Source organism: Apus apus, chromosome Z (genome assembly GCF_020740795.1).
Source record: "Apus apus isolate bApuApu2 chromosome Z, bApuApu2.pri.cur, whole genome shotgun sequence".
Classification (NCBI taxonomy): Eukaryota; Metazoa; Chordata; class Aves; order Apodiformes; family Apodidae; genus Apus; species Apus apus.
Genome location: NC_067312.1, coordinates 37,637,131 through 37,657,883, shown reverse-complemented (window position 1 = coordinate 37,657,883; position 20,753 = coordinate 37,637,131). Strand labels below are relative to the sequence as shown.

The window sequence follows — 20,753 nt, the reverse complement described above, 5'->3', positions numbered from 1 at the left end:
AATGTCCACTCCAAACAGTCTTTACTTTATTGTAATTAATAAAACTTTTTTTTTTCTTTCAGAACAGTCCAAATTTTAATATAAACATCTCTTTGTGTAAGATATGCTGGAAGAATTTAAGAAATAGTTTGTCTCAATAAATTTGTGATAATTATATGGTGCCTGTAGAGTCCATGTCCCGTAAGCTCTACCTATTGCCTTGGTTAGAGCTTTTGCTGCCAGCTAAATTATTGCTAATTAGTACAAAATATATGTTTTTTACTAAATTGGCTGAGACCCAGGAAAGTATTATTAAGTGGAGACCTTTAAGCATTTATTAAGATCCTCTAGGATTTAACAGAATTCTGGGTCCATCCTCTAGGTTCCTCTAGGTTAGGACTTCATTCAATTGTATTGTCATTTCTTGTAATTTATTAGCATTATTTTGAAAGGCAAATGAAACACAATTTATTTCAAAGGGAAAGAGAGGAAATACAGAATTCACACACATAACATTGCCTCAGTGTGCAATCTGTTCCTGACAGTGAGCATTCAATAACTTGAACACAAGGGAGTGTTATCCCTGAACTAAATTCAAGTGCTTCTAGTCACATATGAGTGTTTTAATGATTCATATCATCCTCCTAGGCTGCGTATTGTGTAGCGTTACAAATTCATTAAACAAATGGGGGTTATGAAACTTGCTAGTCTATCTTGCAGTACCTATAGCTGTTTTATGACATTGAGGATTCCAGGGACAGATGAACTTTTTTAGTGTTCCTGCTTTTCCATGAAAATGTTCAGACTTTTCAGCCAGTTAATTTAAGAAAAAAAAAAAATGGGACCCACTATTCCTGTTTAACAGCAACCAGAATTCATACCTTTGCTTTATTCCATACATCACTACCTCTGCTACTGTTTTTAAGAATTTCTTGAGGCAATCTGTGTAATGAAACCAGTTTACAAAACTTTTCGTTTTACAGTCATAGTACCCTTGAATCAGGGTACAAAAGATTGTTTATCTGATACCAGATTGGCATTATTTTGTGTCTTAGAACAGAGATTTTATTTTAAAAGTCTGCTTGGGGTTTTGATAGTTGCACAAACTGATAGGCATACTTGCAGCAGCCAGCCAAAGCTGTCATGTTATTGCAGCATTAATTCAAAGTGGATCCCTGCGAGAGCTCAACTTAGGATATAAGCTGAGATGAGCTCTTAGCTACTCAAGTGCATCCTAAGGGTAAGTGGCAAATTAAAAATTCATTATTCATTTTAATTGAGGATGATTATCAGTGTTTTAGGAGACACACTTCAAAGTTCTTCAGTTCCCAGTGCAAAGGAAGGCAATGCTGAGAAAAACTAGAGTCTCTCCTGAGAAAAGAGAGACAAATGAAAGAACTAAAGAGTCTGTAAGAAGCAGACACTGCTGAGCACTGTGGATAATTTCCACTCAGCAGGCCAAATTCACAGCTGGTGAATGTTGAGCACAGTGCATGGAGTTTTTAGACCCAACCCTACCAGCATTGAACTTGACCCTAAGTAAGAGGTTTTTGTCAGTATTGTAGTTTGAGAACTCCAAATATTACATGGAAATATCTGAAAAAGGCAGGACTGACTCATCAGCTGATGATAGACCCCTGCAGGTCTGTGCTATGCTGATTTTTACTATCTAGGTTGCAATGTTCAGTTTTCTGTATCCAGTTATGATTTAAGCAGCTCCTAACCCACTGGTACAGTACATGTTTAAACTACCAGAACCTTTGGAGAGTGCCTCTTGTGAGGTGTCTACTGAAGTCTAAAATAAGAAATTACAGTAAGGGGAAAAAAAGAAAGGGTGATTAGGAGGTAAGAGGGAAAAAATAATAATAAAAAAATTGAGAAGCCCAGCAGAGTAGCTAAAACTATAAACAGAAAACAGAAAAGATAATTTGCTGTTCTGAAAGTTGTGAGTTGAAGTCCCAAGTTTATGAGAGAGGTGTATAGTTTACACACTGTTGCTCTTCCTTTCCCAGCCTGTTTTGCTGATGGAAAAGGGCTTCTGCAGCCTTGCTGTCTGCCCACTCCTTCTGTCAGGACTGTCCAGTTCTTCTTTAGCTACTGTCCAACTTCAGTGAAAGGAAACAGGCACCTCAGACACTTGGGTTCCCACAAGCTTTGGAAAAGAGGCTGCTCAGCAGGTGAAGGAGACAAACAACCTCAGGGAATGGCAGAAGCCATAATCAGGGCCCACCACCAAAAGGTGGTGTCTGTTGGCCAATCACCCTGAACAGACCAGACCCTCATACACATTCACAGTGCCTCTTACCCAGCCAACCAGGGGCAGTGAGAGGTCAGAGGCAAGTGGTATTTGACATGTCTGTAGGAAACCAGGATGTATTTGTTGCCCTAACTGTGGTATACCTTACTTCACTGTTCACTGGATCATTCACACAGAATCAAGTGTTTTTATTCTCTGTAATTTTAGGTAAGCCAAGTTTAAAAGTAATTTCTTCTGCTAAAAGAGCACAGATCTCTCATGGTCCTCCTCATCCCTATCTTTTCTATATCCTATATTCCACATCGCACCTTGCAGCTGCTATTTTTCAGTGATGGCTTCATTTAATTCTGTCAGCAATAGTGAAATCCCTCGTTACACTTCAGGAAAGTTCCCACCAATATTTGCACGTGGCCTCAACAGTATAATTTATAACCATCAAGCCACAAGCCCAGGAGCACGTTCTATAGATTTGGAGGGGTCGGAGGGCCCAGGGGGTTGATTTTACGTCCCTTCCAACCCAAACCATTCTATGATTCTAATTTTACTTCTCTGTTACCATGCCCCCTTGCATGTTGTACAGCCTCCATTTCACCCACAGTACCTGTACGCCTTTATGTTATGTTTTTGTTGCCAACTTGTCTGAGAAGCTGTGTCGCAGACCATAAAAATACATACTCAGTATTTCTTTCAAGAAACCCTCAATTTTTTCGCTAAATGAGAACAAATCTTTTTGACAGACAGTTCTTCAGCTTCCTGATGTACCATTTTTTGGCTTCTTCTGGTCACCTCCAACTACACATTTGACTAATTTTTTTGCACTGCTGCACAGCAAAATCTCAAGTAATTTATCTCCCATCTAGCTGGCACCTTTCAGGCCCCACGAGTAGGGGTGGGGGTCACCTTTCAGGCACCAACAGCAGCTGTAGCAGGAAAGGCAGTGTTCTCACCTGCTTCAAGGCATGGAGGCCAGCCCAACCTCTCTGGTTTCTGCTCTCCAGCCACACCAACCAACAGTATCTATGTTTCCTTTTCACCCCTAGGAATGGACAAGACTTCACAGCTAGAATAGTTGAGAGTTATAGAAAACCAGACAGATATATGCAGGAAAGAAATTAAATATAAGTAGTCATTACAGCGTATGACTTGTTTGAATATTTCTGATTTTTCAAGACTTCATCTTCGTTATAATTATTGGCTATTTTCTTGATTGAGTGTTATTTCTCGTTTCTCTCTGTGGAAGTAATTTATTTATATTTTTTTTTAATGAAATACAGCATTGGTACCAGAAGTTTCTGCTTTCCGGAAACTTTTCAAGGTACCAATACTGGAAACGTTCAAATTTAGGAATAAACTATCTAATGTAAATGCCTTCATGCCACAGTGAATGCTGGAGTTCAGACACTGGGATATATTATTTTCTGTGGGCCATGTTTCCTAGACAGAGGCAATCTGCCAGGATGTGCCGTGGCTTTCAGATTCCCTGTGGCATCAGGTCATCATCGTGTGTGGTAGGAGGTAGACCTCTAATATAATAAACCCAGTATATGGACAAAAGGGGAGCAGCAAAGCACCTAGTCTACATTTGTATTTACATACTGTGGCAGATAATCTTCACAAATCCTGCAGTTTACAGCTGTAGTTATTATAATGATGGTGGTGTAGTATCATGAAGGCTTAGTAATTCTTTCAGTTTGAATTACTAATTTTTATTCAACAGTTCAGTAGTTAGTAGTTGTAAATAAAATGTAGCAGACTTTGATTCTTACACCTGAGTAAGCAACATCATCTCTTTTGTTTTCCTTTTCATAAAGCAAACCTTCCAAACCTGCTTTAGCTTGCATAAAATGGAGGCTGACAACATTTCAAGCAGAAATGCAGTTCACATTGCGGTCACAAAAAATGAATTGTCTTTTATAGTCCTTGCAGCCCATCCAAACAGGATTCCTAGCTGTGTCTGTGCAGCTTCCCAGTGTGAGGGGACCCTTGAAATCTCTGATACAGGATTTTTGAAAATGAAATGAACAAAAGTCAAAACTTCATTCATAGAGGAACTGTGGTGGCCTCTTGTAGCCTGGAGAACAGGAGAGACGTGCTGAGCATCGTCCCAGCAGGATACCTCCATAGGGTTGAGGCCACAGCCTCTGCATCAAGGACATAGGTCTCCTCCTACTGTATGTAACTGTTTGCTTTTTTTCCTCCTTATCCGTTTCTTTCTGTTCTACTAAAAGAATTAATCTGTTGAATTTGGTTGCCAGCAGTGCTTCAGAGCTGGTGAGTCTCACAGAAATGCAGCATATTTTGGGTACAGCACAATACCTGTGCCATATGACAGGACAGATTTATATGAGAAGTCAGTACCTTATTCCCAGTGGTTTAAGAACTTACTGCATAGGATTTGCTGAGGTCTGTACTGATTTTAACTTCATTAGTGAAAAGATGCTAAAATCTGAAAATGTTAGAAAAAAAGGCTATGTCTTTTAAACCCTTTCATTGTGATGTTCTTTGCCTGCATTGGATCTTCTGTTTCTGGACTACATGAGAATCCAAGACAAGCTCATGCTTATTTTCCTTTCTGCATCATGTCAGCTCTGCCCACCCAGTGTATGCTAAACTGGCATAAAGCTCCTGCCAGGGACTCCAGCATTGAGTATAAGAAAACAGCCTCCTCTGCTGTTTATGCTAAATGAGCAGTCCCCTTCTCCCCTGAGACCCAGTGTATCCTTTCCATCACACACTCAGCCTTGCCTGGCCTGCTGTGCAGTGTTTCACATCTGTTTTGCACCTGATTCCTCTTTGGGTGTCAGCCTTCAGAGCAGCTGCTTGCTGTGATTGCCCTGGGCCTTCACACATCTAGATGGGATTTAATGTCAGCTCAGCATAAGCACAAGTAAATAAGGAAAAGATGTATGAGGGTAAAACACAGGATGCCATCCCTCCAAAGTCCTGAAGAGTTTACCAGCCCTTCAGTCCTGCGGTAAATATATACATGGTAGGAAAAGGAGTGGAGCATAGGAGCTTTGCAGTCATATCAAGTGTATTTTGAGGTCAGTGAAATAAAAACGTCTTATTTTCAGATTGTTGGCATCACATCACCTTATCTGATTCAAAATATGTCTATGCAGAAATACTAAAGTTTTTGAGGTATTTATTGTAAACATGTTTTTTATGGCAAGAATGTGAATACTTCCAGCTTTAGTAACAAAGAGTAAGGCTAGGAGAGCTGGCCTAGGAAGCATAAGAAAGAAGAAGTCCAACCAATGGATGCAGAGAGCAAAATCCTTCCCCATTCAGGCTGTAGAATTGTAAATGAAGTTACACTGCAGTTTTGGATATGAGACTTAAATGTTCCTCTGACCACATCTCAGTTCTTTCTGGTTAAATCCTTCCAGGAACATAAATGAGAAAACTATAGCTTAAGCCTAATATCTGTTGTCAGGTTTATCATGACTAAGGATGTTTCCAGAAAGATGACGTTGCTAAAACTGTACTTTAAATAGAGCAACATTAGAGTATGCACCTGAAATTTGATCTTCCAAATAAAGCTGAGGTTTACTGGCTATTCTTGGCTAAAGAAATGCAAATAAACCTTTGTTGATTCTTTAAAAAAATATATCTGTTTGAATTCATCAACCCTTTATTCCAACATGCCCATTTATCTGTAAGGTTTTTGCTATAAATTCAACAGCTTACCATGATGGGTTAAGAATTACATCCAGCCTTCCATAAAAAAATAATTAATAGATCCTTTACTCACTAATATCCACTGTTAGTTATCTTTGTGCCTGAGTCAACTCTTCCATCTGGGAACCTAGAGATAATGTGGACCTTAAAAGAGATACCTGTAAAGATTAAATTGAGAAAGTTATATTGTTTCTAAAATGTGAGGTAAAACCTGGCACTCTTTGTGTTTTTTCCAGTGCCTTTGCACTCGTTCTCAGCCTATTAACTGTGAAAGCAGCACAGGTATCTTTCCTTTAAATAACTCTCCTATAGCAGTAATTTCAGGGAGCATATACGTGTTTACATTTATTTTTCAGCTTTTCTGCTTGCTGGTGTTTTGAAATTCAGTCAATATTTGACCAAAGAAACAGTCTTATTTGGGACTCCAAGCACCAGGTCCACCCTCCGTATGCAAACTATTGAGAATATGAATGAGTAAATGATGACATTCCTAGTTCTTTCTACTTCCCAGGCTCACATTTGACCGATGCATTGTCACTGTCCTTTCCTTTTTCAACAAGCATTTTCTGCAAAATGCTAGTTCTGCCACAAGGGCTTCAGTTCAGTTCTGTGACTTTGACTTTGTTCCACTGTTTAAAAGGTGTTCACCTTAAGCAATGTCTTCAGGCTGAAGCACTGAGCTTCATTAGACATATAGGTCTCAGAGCTGCAAAATAAGAAATCATCACATTTCTATAGCAAGTTTTATTAAGCATTTCAACTTACTGCACTAATGAGTTCATGCTTAAGGGACAAAGATCTACTTTTAAATGCTTCCCTGAGAAGTTTACTTCTGGGGCTCTAAAGCCAGCACTGAGTGCTTCCCTTTCCCCTTGCATCCTGCATGCCATGTTATGCAGTAGTTTCTAAGGTGGGGGTCAGGCTCTTCTCTCAGGCAACAAGTGAAAGGACTAGAGGGCATGGCCTGAAGCTGCACCAGGTGAGGTTTAGATTGGATATTAGGAAACACTTGCTCACAAAAAGGGTGATCAGACATTGGCATGGACTTACCAGGGAAGTGGTGGAGTCACCATCCCTGGAGGTGTTTAAGGAAAGGCTGCATGTGGCACTTAGTGCCATGGTCTAGCTGACTTGGTGGTGTTGGTCATAGGCTGGACTTGATGATCTCAGAGGTCTTTTCCAGCCTCAATAAGTCTGTGATTCTGTGATTTTGTAATTTCAGAGTAACCTTGAAGTAAATAAATCCTGTATGTGAAATTTCCCCCCATCTTTTCTTCTAAACCCAGGATACTGACTCTATCTTTCACCTCTTGCTAGCATCAGTCTCTGTGTTTGTGTTCATCAAGCTAAATCAGAAATCAATCCAGCTGAAAACTAACTTGAGAAAAAAGAGACCTGTTCCCTGTTTCTCTGATATGACTCACTCCAAGGTAATGCAAATGCCCATGACAGGATTGAGCAGTCAGATTTGAGCAGCTGCACAGGCGTAGGGCAGACTGAAGTGATCAGGTATCCAGGGGCTACAAATGACAGTTATTTAAACACAACCCAAAACAAAACAAAACAACAAAACAACAAAAAACCCAAGCAAACAACAACAAAAAAAAAAACAAAACCAAAAACAAACCCCACAAAATTTCCACAATGAAATATTCTGAATAGTTCCACAAGATTAATTGTTCTTTTCATGTGCAGATCCACTGTTTATCAAGCATCATTTTGACTGAATACTGAAACATTTTGCAACAGTCATCTTCAGAAATAAATTTTAAAAAAATGAGAAAGGGAGCATTGCAAAGAAAATATTATTATTTTTTAAACCCACATTTTCCAAAAACTTTATGTTTTCAACATTTTGCTATTGCAAATCACAGTTTACTGTTTCATGCAAGCTATTTTTTATTCTTCTCTTTGCAGATCGAATTGCACAGAACATCATTAAATCTCATTTGGAGACATGTCAGTATACAATGGAGGAACTACACCAGCTAGCGTGGCAGACCCACACATATGAAGAAATTAAGGTTTACCAGAGCAAGGTACAATCCTGTAATACTATTTTTCTTCAGCTTCCTATAGTTTGAAATTGTTAATTCTGTAAAGTACTTGGCAAGTATATGCTGATGAGTTTCCTATAGGTCAAAATAGGCTTTTAAATGTCTTTGAGGAGCTGGTTACTTAAAGTAAAAGAGAAACACTTCATAAAAAGAAGCAGCAGCCTTCCAGCAAGGTGGGATTTTTGCTAAAGTTGAAGCTTAGGCATTGCTATGGAATCCAGCTTTCCTTGTTCTGCATGTCTTCACTTTATCCGGAAATTCAGTTGAATTCACATGATCAGGATTGGAGCCTCTGTTTTAAGGATTTTAAGAAAATAAGACAACCTAACTTCGTTTCCTTGTAAGTTTGAAAACACATCCCCTTTTTATGTGAATAACAAATATCTGTCACTTACAGATAATGACAAACTGAAAATACTCCTTAAACTGAAATTGTTTAAAACTGGTTAGAAAAATTATCTCATTGCAGTACATTATTTTTCTCCCTCTGTGATTCTCAGATCAAATTCAGACTATTTCCTACTGGCATCTCTTCAGATATAGTCCAGTCAACAGAAGTCTTTGTGCCTCTTGGGCTGGCATCACTAGCAATGATTCTTCAGTCAGATTTCAATTGCCATATTAGCTGATCACGCAAGAGACAGAAGAGACTCCAGAGCTTTCTCTGAAAGCTGAGGGGCTATGCAGTACTAGCAAGAATAAAAACAAAGCACAGCTTACAGAGCTGTGACGTGCAAACCAAGAGTATCCCTTTACATTTGCACTCTTGTGTGTGCAAGAAAAATTACCAAGGAGACAAAATTCTCATGCAATTAGTGTTCAGATTGCAATGATAATATAACTTTATGTTAAGTTTCAAACTAGCAAAAATGTTCTGTTGGATGACTTAATAGCACTGTGCCACTTCTTCCCTGAGAGTACTCTGGGATGTTTACATTGTTTGTGCCACTGTTTATTTTGCACAAAAGCCGACATTAGTGTAATATTTTAAGACTGGATGATGCATTCTCCCCCTTTGAAGAGACAATGTCAGAGTTCAGATTATTGGGACAATTGGCTTGTGAAAACAGGTCTCTAATGAAAAGAGTCAGGTACCTTGAGAAGCAGAGATGCTGCTAGCTCTGGGGGCAGAGTCTGAGGAGAGTGCCTTTACTGCAAGGCCAACTGAACAACTTCACACATTGGTGAACCCACCTACTCACTGCCTTGTTTTACTGTGTGTGTTTTCCCGGAAGACCCGAGAAGCTCTGTGGCAGCAGTGTGCCATTCAGATCACCCATGCTATCCAATACGTGGTAGAGTTTGCAAAGCGCATAACAGGCTTCATGGAGCTGTGCCAGAATGACCAAATTCTTCTCCTTAAGTCAGGTGGGTAAATGCCAGAGGCTTGAGACTGGTTTAGCACCCAGCACATTAGAAATGTGTTCTGCTGTCTTGTTCTTTAAATCATTTTAATTTTGAAGGAGCTCTAACTTCAGTCTGTTTCATTAGCTACATTAACCCTTCTGTATTTTTCCACATTAATCATGTTACTGCCTTCTGATCCTCTTCCCCCTACAGTTGGTAGTGGTTATTAAGTACACGCACACAATCACTGCAGGAGCTGCGGTCTCCAACATGACATGTGGTGGAAGGACCCTGCGAGCTGAGCTGGTCGAATCAGTCATCTGCCACCTGTAAAATCCCCACTTGTCATTAGTGAAACGAATGCAGGCCCACTGGGGCCTGCCTCTGTGGTCATCTCTAATCTTTTTAATGAGACTGCAGAAATACCCTCCAGCCAGTGCACAGGAGGGAAAATCCCTGCTGGCGCCAGTTGGGTTCAGAATAAATGAAAGCGGATTACGGCAGCATGCTCTGGCCGTGCTCTCTGTGCGTACCTGGGTGTGCACATGTGTGCATAAGGGCAAGGGGGTAAAAGCTTTCTTTCCCCATCATGGGACTCAATTGTTTCTGTTCTACAGAAGAATCATTACAAGATTTATCATCATTATGTAGTAACACTGACAAACTCAGGAGGAGAAAATGGCATGATCAAGTGAATCGTGACTGGTAGTTAACTGCATTTACCCTGTCATATCAGTTTCTTCCTCCCTCTGTGTGTAAAAGGCAGGATGCTGTGTAAGGCAGCTCATTAAACCATAAGAAGTGCTTCCTATTTCAAGACAGAGCTCTTCATTAAGGCTGAAAACTAGTGTGATTCAGGGTTCTGTACACAGAGGGCTCTGGCTCATTGGGGCTGGACAGAGATGGTGGACACAGGCACAAAGGGAAGGGATATGTTTGAAACAGACAGGCAACCTGAAAAAAAACAGAGTCATAAAATCAGAACTATTTTTTTAAAGCTCATACTAATTTTGAAAATTCTGCAGATGCCAGAGCATCCCAGGTAGCTTCTTTCATTTGGCTAGCAAAGCTGACAATACAGAATCACAGAGTCACGTAATAGTCATGCTTGGGAAGGACATCTGAGATCACTGAGTCCAACCATCAACACAAAAAAGCCCAAGCAAACACAGACAATCACACACACTCAACCTGCTTCTTCAGCAAAAGTTATAGCTGTATTCAACAGTATTGTCAGACAACTCTGTTTAGCTTCAGCACATAGATGTATGTCAGATTTTATTTTCTGTTTTGCTGGTAATGCTGAACAGGAGTTAGAAAATCAGGACTTTTCACTCAAAAGCATGTCTGGAAAATAATCTTCATATTCAGAATTCCTCTCACAGGAAACGTGAATAGTTGGATAATTTTTTTTTCCTTCATTTTCCCAAACTGTACATTTTTGCAGTTAGGAAATATTAAGGAACAGTAAGGAGAAAAAAAGAAGTATTCCTTGGGTTATACCCCAACTTGAAAGAAAAACAAGGGAATAAAAACTAAAATTCATTTTAGGGCTGTTTTTGACAGTACCTTAACTATATTTTCTCTGAAAACACTGTGATTTTCACCTGCTCCAGCCAAATTAAGCTTGGATTTATATACGTGTTGAATTAACCTGTTTTGTTGGGGGTTTATTTAATAGAAAAAGTTTAAATATTAATAAGAAGTTTCAGTAAATGCCTCATTTGCAGGATAAAGTATTTCCAATTGAAAATACTTGCCCAGGTCCAAATTCAGATTAAGTCCAGGCTAGCAATTTCCTGCACTGGGAGAAAAATCAACCGAAAAAAAGGTAGTTTGGCTGGACCAGGTGTTATCCCTTTTTATACTCAAAGCAGACAGAATTTTTTTTTTGCTCATTCAGAGTCATATCATCAAATAGTATCCATCCATGTTTATGTTTCTAATGTCTGATGCCTTCCTAAACATTTTCTTGAAATTTCCTGTATTCTGATGTTTTGCAGTAATGTGTGGTACTTTTGCTCTTTTTCATGTCTGATAGGCTGCTTGGAAGTGGTTTTGGTGAGAATGTGCCGTGCCTTCAACCCACTCAACAATACTGTTCTGTTTGAAGGAAAGTATGGAGGGATGCAAATGTTTAAAGCCTTGGGTATGTTGATCTTATTTTCAACCAGTTACATTGAGCCACACAGTGATAGATTTGTCTTTCTGAAAATAGTGGCCCACAACAAAAATCTCCAGTAAATGCTGAATCCCCAAAACTCAAAATCTCTAGACTGGAACTGAAGAAGAAGGAGGGTGACTCTTTCACCTTCTTCCTGCTGCTAGCAGTGATAGGGGATCTTCTCCAATAAAAAAGAGCAGCATGAAGGTTTTTCAAATAAATATTTTACTCTGCCATCTGAAGTTTTGATAAAATGTGAGTATATGGCACAAGCCAAGCAGTTTATCTTCACAGTTCAGATGCCCATGAAATATCAAATCACTCCTTCTGCTGTGTACTGCAGAAGGCAATTATAGTCCCAGCAATGAGGGAGCTAAAATGATAAAACTGTTACAAAATATATACAAGGACTTAACTAAAATACTGTTTTGCCTAAAACTTTCAAGCTTGTTTAGTTTCATGTATTGACACAATTGCTTCATTTCTTGACATGATGCTGAGTGCTATCTGATATGTTAATAGCTACATAGATGTCTTTTGCTTATCCATGAAACTGATACGCTATCAGAAATATGTTCAGGACCAAACTCAAAGAGAGGTATTTGGGTATTTGCTTCAAATACATATATTATATAAGCAATTCTTTTTCTGATTTGCATATGGGTAAATGTAACACTACTTTAGCAGTGTAAAGCATTTCTGAATATGTATTTTTTTTTTGGTCTTTCATTTTTTTCCACACATTTTCATAAATATTTGTGCTGTTAATTAATTAAATTATATATGTGAAAGTTATTTAGGACTCCTCATTAATACATCTCAGATTCAATGTCTGTGTAGAATTTTTTTCAACATTAAGAAAACTCTCTTCTAAGATGTCTATGTGATTTTTGCATAGGTCATGCCTCTAATTCTTGATATTTTTTGTGCTTCAATGGGAGTTTTAATAAAACATTTTCAGGATAGGTGGACTTTTAATAGCTGATGAAAGCACTTGTTTTTGAAGTACAAACATTCACTCATAACTTCTTACACCAAAACAATCCACTTTTCACAGCAGGTTAAAGAGCTGGTAAATTGATTTTATCCTCTGTGTTCTGCAGGTTCTGATGATCTGGTGAATGAAGCGTTTGACTTTGCAAAGAATTTATGTTCCTTACAGTTAACTGAAGAGGAGATTGCCTTGTTTTCATCTGCCGTTCTGATATCACCAGGTAATTTTTTAATCCAAACACCACAATGGTATTTTTTGCTTCATCCATGTCCACCTCTATTCCTACCCACTTAAACTGTTGTTTAAGCTGTATTAAGCAATATTATACATGTATATACCTCACTGTCTTTCTGACAGACTGTCAGCAATTACACATACCAGAAACAGATCCACGGTGTGGGGGTAACAGCCTCGAACAGGGTTATGGAGACAAGCAGTGCAGTCTGATATTTCTCCAGACCATGCACAGAGAAGCATGACACTCAGAGATGCATATTTCTTCTAGCATTTTCAGGGAGCTAAAGCCTCACGTTCTTAAGCAGGTTGTATAGTGTGTAACTATGATGGGCTTTTTCTGTAGGGATAAGCACATGAGCAGTACAAATCTGTATGAGGTCCTTTCTGAATTTAGCTCCAGATGAGAGGTGTTGATTCCAGGGGCAACATACTCTTTTTCATTTATTCATATGTTGTAACTCTCCACAGGCAAGCATACATTCAGTGAGTGCTAGATGTCTGACCAAAGAAAAGACATTTTGTGATTGAATTGACTCAGAAGGTGGACCTAGTAGATAAGCTCACAGTTTAGTGTGGGATTTTTAAACATGCCCAGTTCTGACCAAGAGTAACCTCCTGAAAGGCCTTTACAAAAAATCCCACCATGAGTTATTTTTCCAACCAGTTCTGCTAAAGACTTCCTCTAGGTCACTTTGCCCTTAAGCACATGTGTGGTGGAGATTATGTTATGCAGAATTAGACTAGCACAGATGGTGTCAACATGTTCATTCTCATTGTTAATGACACCTAATAAAAAGACTTTGCTCCGTCTATTTTCCCTTTGAGTAGTTCTTGCAGTCATCTCCTCCATGGTGAAATGGTTGAGTTGGTGGCTCTTCGTTGTGTTAGACTAGGATGTTCCAGAGACAACCCTCCAAACAGCCACTATTTCCACCTCAGAGGTGTCCCAGCTGTGCACAGGGATGAGAGCTGCATGTGCACTATCCCTGAGATGCCCCAGTTTCCTCTGGGACAGAGAATTTACAGTGTCCTGATGTGTCCATCAGCCCTCCCTTAGTCTGAAACGACCAAAGCTGCAAGCATGACAGAGATGTGCAGCCAGTGCTTGCTCTTGGTTATAATTAGTAGCTGGTTCAGCAGACTAACTCAGTGCAAAGCTGAAGACAACCTGTAAATTTGTTTGGGGTCTTGGCTGAGGAGTTCTTCTATAAGATGTTAATGGAGACTGCAGAAGATGATTTCCATGTTTTCAGCTGACTGCACATTATGAAGCCAAGTGAGGCAGGAAAGGGAGGTGGGATCCTTGTTTCTCCTTTGTAACAGCTGGGTATTTTTTTACTCTTCAGTTTATTTTCTAACAGTTAGGAACAGTAAAAGTAGCAGTTAGCTGACAGAAACAATAAGATAATTTTGAAGCTGATTTCAAAGCACTTTGGATCAGGTGAGAGCATCTTATCTGTAGTGAGAAAGAGAATTCAGTAATGCAATTTGTGAAGAGAAGGGATGTTTTTTACCCAGACTGTTTTTTACCCAGCAAAGCATACACCCATGCAAGTCATGAGCAGCCAGTTTCTCCAAGAAAGTACTGAAAATATCATTGTCAAAGGCTGTACTGAAGTCCATCTAAACAACATCCACACCCTTCCCTCATCCATTAAGCTTGTCAACTTGTCATTAAGGAGACCATATTAGTCAAGCACAGCCTGCCCAGTTCTAGCTGAGCTTTGGCCCTTCTAATTTTCTCCATAACCTCATGACATCTTTGTAGTCCTCCTGAGTGGCCTGCATCTTCTTTCAAAGGCCATAAACTTTGGGTTTTTTTCCCTAAGTTCCAGCCAAAGCTTTCTGTTCACCAAGCCAATCTTCTTCCCTTCTAGTTCATCTTTCAGCATAGGGGTATGGCCTGCTCCTGTTTCTTTAAGATTTCCTTCTTGAAGACTGTCCAGACTTCCTGGACTCCTTTTCCCTTCAGGACTGCCTCCTAAAGGATTCTGTCAACCAGTCTTCTAAACAGGCCAAAGTCTGCTCTCTAGAAGTCCAACGTGGCAGTTTTGCTAATCCCCCTCCTTACTTCTCCAACAATCAAAAACTCCCATCACTTTGTGATTGCAATGACAAGATTGCTTCCAATTGCCACATCACCCCTGAGTCTTTCTCTGTTTGTCAGCAGCAGGTCCAGCAGACCCTAGTTGGCTCACTCAGCATCTGTGTCAGGAAGTTATTTTCCACATATTCCAGGAACCTCATAGACTGTTTCTTCTCTGCCGTATTGTATTTGCAGCAGACTCCTGGGAAGTTGAAGTCCCCCATGAGAACAAGGGCAAGCAATTGAGAGACTTCTACCAGCTGCATAGAGACTATTTTGTCTGCCTCTTCATACTGGTTGGGTGGTCTCTAACAGACTCCTGGCATGATATCTGCCTTGTCAGCCTTCCCCTGATTCTTACCCATAAACATTCAACCATATCATCATTATCTTTAAGCTCTAGACAATCAAAATATTCCCTAACATACAGGACCACTCCACTGCATCTCCTTCCTGGCCTGTTTCTTCTGAAGAGTCTGTAGCCATTGATTGCAGCACTCCAGCTGTGTGAGTCACCCTACCATGTTTCTGTGACAGTAACTATATCATAGTTTCCTGCTGCACAGTGGCTTCCAGCTCCTCTCTTCAATTGCCCATGCTCTGTGCATTTGTGTAAATGCACTTCAGCTGGCCTATTGATCCCACCACCTTTCTGAGGGAAGAAGCCCTAACTCCTACCTGATGATTCTCAGGTGCCTCCATAGTTTTTAACCCATCAATATCCCCGGTGTCCTTGCTGTTGGATGGCTTTCCATCTTCGGCCTCCACTGAGATGGCAGACCAAAGGACCTCTCTAACACACCACCCCACAAACACTTGTGTGCCAGCCCCAGGCTTATCTCAAGTGAGCCTGGTTTTATTCCCTTCCCCCTTCAAATCTATTTTAAAGCCCAGTCTATGAGCCCTGCTAACTCCTGTGCAGAAATCCTCTTCCCCCTTTAAGACGGGTATCTCATCTGTCGCCAGCAGGCCTGGTGTCACATAAACTGAGCCACGACCAAAAAACCCAAAATCCTGCCGGTGATACCAGGCTCGGAGCCAGATACTGATGTGCCAGCTCTTCCTGTTTCTTCTCTCATCATTCCCTGCAACTGGAGGAACAGAGAACACTGCTTGTGCTCCTGATCCCCCAGTTGTTCCAAGGCCTTAAAGCCTTTCTTGATTGTCATCAGACTTCTCATAGCAACTTCATCACTGCCTACTTGAAAAACCAACTCTGGATAATAATCTCAGGGCAGTACCAGGGCAGGAAGCTCTTTTAGGTCTAAGAATGCTTCTGTAACACTGCAGCATGCTCCATGACGGATAAGTGATTAAACCTGTCCTCCAAGAGCCTAAGCCTATTTATAAGTTTATTCTTGTGAAAGAAAGATAAATTTTTAGGGGTTGCTTTCTATGATAGATATGTTTAGCTCAGTCTGCTGCAATAGGCCTTGACTTAACACGATTGAAAGGCATATTTTTGCAATAGCATAAAATTTGGCACCTAACCTGTGAAGTCTGAATGTTTATTTGCATAGGTGCTGTGTGTGCTCTGAGCTAATTCTGTTTCTGTGACCACTGATGGCACTGGATCTATTGGCTTACTTTCCGGGAGCATGATTCTCTAACCTTTGCAAAAACCTTTATTTCTTTTCCTGATCATCTGTTAAATAGCTAAAGGTGTGGTTTTGTCTCTTTTCACGGTACTTGGTGATGGACACTTTTCATACACTCCTCTCCACACACAGACAAATAACAGAATCCTGCTCCTCCTGTGATGAAATACTATTCAGCTCCAGCTTCTGTGGCATGTGTGCTCACTGGAATGGTCGATTTACATTATTTCCATGGATTATTTTAGTTACTGGGAGTAGGCTAAAGAGCTCTGAAAGGGATTTTTCTGCACTTCTCAATTTGTACATGAAGATTCGTGTCTTATAATAGATGTTTTTATTTCCTGTTTGAAAGCTAAAATCTATATCCAAGAATTGGCCTAGATTGAGGGAGAAAACAGGGAAGAAATAAGTTTACAGCATAGGAAAAAAAAAGTTTAATGGTGCTTTAAACACACCATATTAATGGTTTTGGGATTGTCTTGGTGTCTGCTACTTCTCTTTCTGTGTGTTAGTCTCCAGAAACTATGACCTGTGAGAACAGATATCTTGAGGAAGACCTCCTGCACTTGGGGTTTGAGTTCAGCAGAAGCCATATAGGTTTCCAACAACTGTGTCTATAACTGTTATTCTCCCAGATAATCTTTTATTTTGTGTTGTTTAAAAAGATAACATTTTTAAATAATGAGAAATTTGCACTTCAAGACACTGCAACAGCTCATAATTCTTTTGAATTATTAAGGAAATTCTTTTGAAGAAAGCCATTTTTTTTTTATTCAGGATATGATATTTGGTCTCAAAATGTTAGCCTAGTAAATAATGAGACATAGTTAATTTTTAAATAATTATGTTCTTTTATTTTCAAGGAGCTGTTTTGATCTATATGTTTATTACTTATGTATTAAGACACTGAGGTACCATTACATGCTTTTCACCTAGCCACTACGAAGTTAGAACACTGATTGTACCAGCACAGAATAATAAAATGGCTGGGCTTCGTGTCATTTCTTCTCCCATCTTTAATTCTAACATCCTTGTTTAAATAAAGAGATGCAGAATCGACATGGTGTTCCCGTGCACTTTGTAACTCTGAAGAGATTAAGATACATTGTCTCTGAAACCATGTATTAATTATCATGCAGTCTTTCCTCGTGGGAATTATGATTGCTGTGAATGTTTGCCAGCATGGGACCCTGTGTTCATCCATGAGAATGCCCCACATCTCTGTGTTCTTGACTTTAGCTCTTGCTTTCCTTTTCCTCAGATCGAGCCTGGCTAATAGAGCCAAGGAAAGTCCAGAAGCTTCAGGAGAAGATTTACTTTGCACTTCAACATGTGATCCAGAAGAACCACCTCGATGATGAGATTTTGACGAAGGTAAACTGTTAAAATAAAGAGCCAAACACTCCTTGGTTGTGATTTTTTTTCAGCAATTTCTCCATGTGCTGTTGCATTAATGTACATTAAAAGAAGCACACTTTGTTGTTGCAATGTATAGGAGGAGTAAGGCTGTTTTTACTCTTGCCCTTAGTCCATTTGTTGTTCAATCCACTAATCTTCAACTGGTAAACTAGGAAGAATGATATTGCCTTTAAAAATACATCTCTGGAGGCAGTACCGTGTTAAATGCCTTTTTGACACTTGCCCAAAATTTCCAGGACAATTTTTTTCAGCCTCTTACAGTAAGAACAATATTTGGTCCTTTCAATGGGTAGTTTTGATGGAGTTCAGAGTATTGTGTTCACTTACCCGACAACATGCTAGCAAAATTCATTTTGGAAACTGGAATTTATACTAAATTTGCCTTATCCCACTTTCTTTTCCTTTTATTTTAATGTCTCACAGTTGATAGCCAAGATACCAACCATAACTGCACTTTGCAACTTGCACGGAGAGAAACTACAGGTATTTAAGCAATCCCATCCAGACATAGTGAACACACTGTTTCCTCCATTATACAAGGAGCTGTTCAATCCAGACTCAACCACTGGCTGCAAATGAAGGGGATAATAGAATTTTCGCGTAGTCATGGAATGCATCACTATTAAGACAAAAAGAAATGTTTTCATGAAGAACTTATTAAAAATGTCACTACTGCAACTCTAGGAATGTCCTGCACTTAATAGAATTACTTTTCACCGCTACAGTTTGAAGAATGTAAATATGCAACTCTGAGTGGGGATGTCTTTTTCTCTTTTCTTTGTTTACTTTTTTGGTTTGGTTTGGTTTGGTTTTATAACTGACAGTTAATATAAAAATATATGACACTGGGTGTAATTTTTTTTTTCATTTTTTTCTTTTTTTTTTTAATTGGGGAATGTTTTGGGAGTCAATTGTTCCTAGAATTTTATTGTAGATATACATGAGAATAGAGCAGTACTTTGCAGTATTACTCTTGCTGTTTATTGTTCAAATATAATTTAAGAAAATTCCACTTATTAGACTTGCCTATTTCTATGTTTTTAGATAGTTTAATGCATGTGGAGATTTGTAGCTGTCTTGGAAAATATGGTGCATGTATGGAATACATATATATATATATATATATGTGTGCTATATACTTTTTATATATATATATGTAGGTATTATTTGCATACATGCTGTAGCTTAAAAATCCCATGCCTACTTTTAAAGGATGCTCAGCCCAACTGTCATGCATTTCTTATGCTCCAAGTAATGGATTAGATTTACCTTGGACAATCAAGATTTGCTTTGCCAGTCAAAGTTAAATTATCAGCTGCCAATGTGTAATGACAGGATCACTTCTGAGATATGTGTAATGTAGTGCATGTGTGCAGTCTGTAAATGAAACACTAGGAATGTATCAATGGTGCAAAAGCCTTGTCTGGATAATTTTAGTGGAGAAAGGAAAAGTTTTCTGGGGAATTTTCTCCCAGTTACAGGGATAGAGCATATTTGAAAGTGAACACTGTGGGACCTGATGTCAGTAAAGTATCTGAAACACCGACTAAAATGTAGACTATCCCACATGTACACTTTTTTTTTATTCTATACATTATTTTATTTTTCAAATACTGCTTGGAAAAGTAGTTGCAAGGCTTAGGTTGGCTTGATTTTAACTCAATGGAAAGACATGTGGTGAACTCCGTGAAACAACAGGAAACCTAAAATGTAGCTCTGAATAGTAATGGCAGAAGAAGAAAGGGAGGGAAGGAGGAGGAAAGTCAAAGCAAGTCATGTCCATGGTTACAACAGCAAATATAACTATCCCTGTTTCTCACATAGCCACCGTCTAGATGGGACTGAAGTTTTTCATTACACACATACCTATATGTATGTTACATACACAGGCATGTATATGCCTGTATGTAGAGAACTGTAGATACATACATATATAGGATTTATTTTAGATGCACTTCAGCAGGGGAGAAAGCGATTGGGACTTTCTTTTTGTCTGTCTCTGACTTGACTTTGTGTGCATTTGCTTGCAAAACCAAAGGCAAACACAGAAGGGAGTGGAAGATTGCTATGGACTTAATCTTGTGCATTAATGAAGTTTAATTAGCAGTATTTGGATTCTGCCAGAGATACAAAACTTAGACTTTTTAGCTAAGGAAGAGAAGTTCAGTTTCTGCTATATCTCTGTTCTTACCATCACTTTCACCCATTGTGAACTTTGTCAGTGAAGTCTCTTCTGGGGACATCACTGGAGGGAGTGTAAGCAGACAGTAAAGAAATTAAATGAAGGCAAGATCATGAGCAGAAACATTTCTTTATTTCAAATCCCACAGAAGTCAGTAGAATCTGAGGGATGGTGAGAAAGAGCATGCTGGCAGGGGCGCCAAAGAACCCTCCATCTGCCAGGCTGTGCAGCAGAGTGGTGTCTCAGGGAGCCCACAGGGACACAGCTGGGCCCCAGGGTGGGTCCAGAAACTTGGTTTATTGCATTGATAACTTCATGCCTCCAGCTTTGCAGCAGATTCACATAGCTCTGTTGACAATATTCTGCATCCTTTTCTGCATGACCAAGTGATTCACAGGCTATTCCAAGTACTTTCAGGAGTTTTTTCTTGCCCTCCCTTAGCTGGTTTGCAAGTTTACATATATGTTTTATGGAAGAATACAGCATAGACAACATCAACAGTTGTTCATGCTGTTTTAGCCAAGACAGATGAGGTACAAGAGCAGTTTCAAACTCTCAGCTAAAAAGTGTTTCTCTGTAGATCCATTACAACTTCAAAAACAAAAAAGAAAAAGCCTGCACAGTAAATTCAGTTGTGCTGATAGTTTTGTTGCAAACATGACATGCTCTTCAAAATTACTTAGTCCTATAGAACAGCAATTTCTAAAACACCTTTTTTTGTTCCAAATTCAGATCATATTTTCTGATCTCTA

The 20,753-nt window shown here is 39.3% G+C and overlaps 1 protein-coding gene across 1 annotated transcript in view; it reads left to right on the top strand.

Moving 5' to 3' along the window:
- Nucleotides 1-18,735, top strand: part of RORB (RAR related orphan receptor B) — a 138,516-nt gene extending 119,781 nt beyond the window's left edge. Inside the window, exons 5-10 of the mRNA XM_051643430.1 lie at nt 7,835-7,956; nt 9,210-9,342; nt 11,363-11,470; nt 12,589-12,699; nt 17,662-17,774; nt 18,243-18,735. Of these exons, the coding sequence (XP_051499390.1) occupies nt 7,835-7,956; nt 9,210-9,342; nt 11,363-11,470; nt 12,589-12,699; nt 17,662-17,774; nt 18,243-18,398 (743 nt within the window). The 3' untranslated portion in view covers nt 18,399-18,735. The remainder of the gene's footprint in view (nt 1-7,834; nt 7,957-9,209; nt 9,343-11,362; nt 11,471-12,588; nt 12,700-17,661; nt 17,775-18,242) is intronic.
- The last annotated feature ends 2,018 nt before the right edge of the window (nt 18,736-20,753 follow it).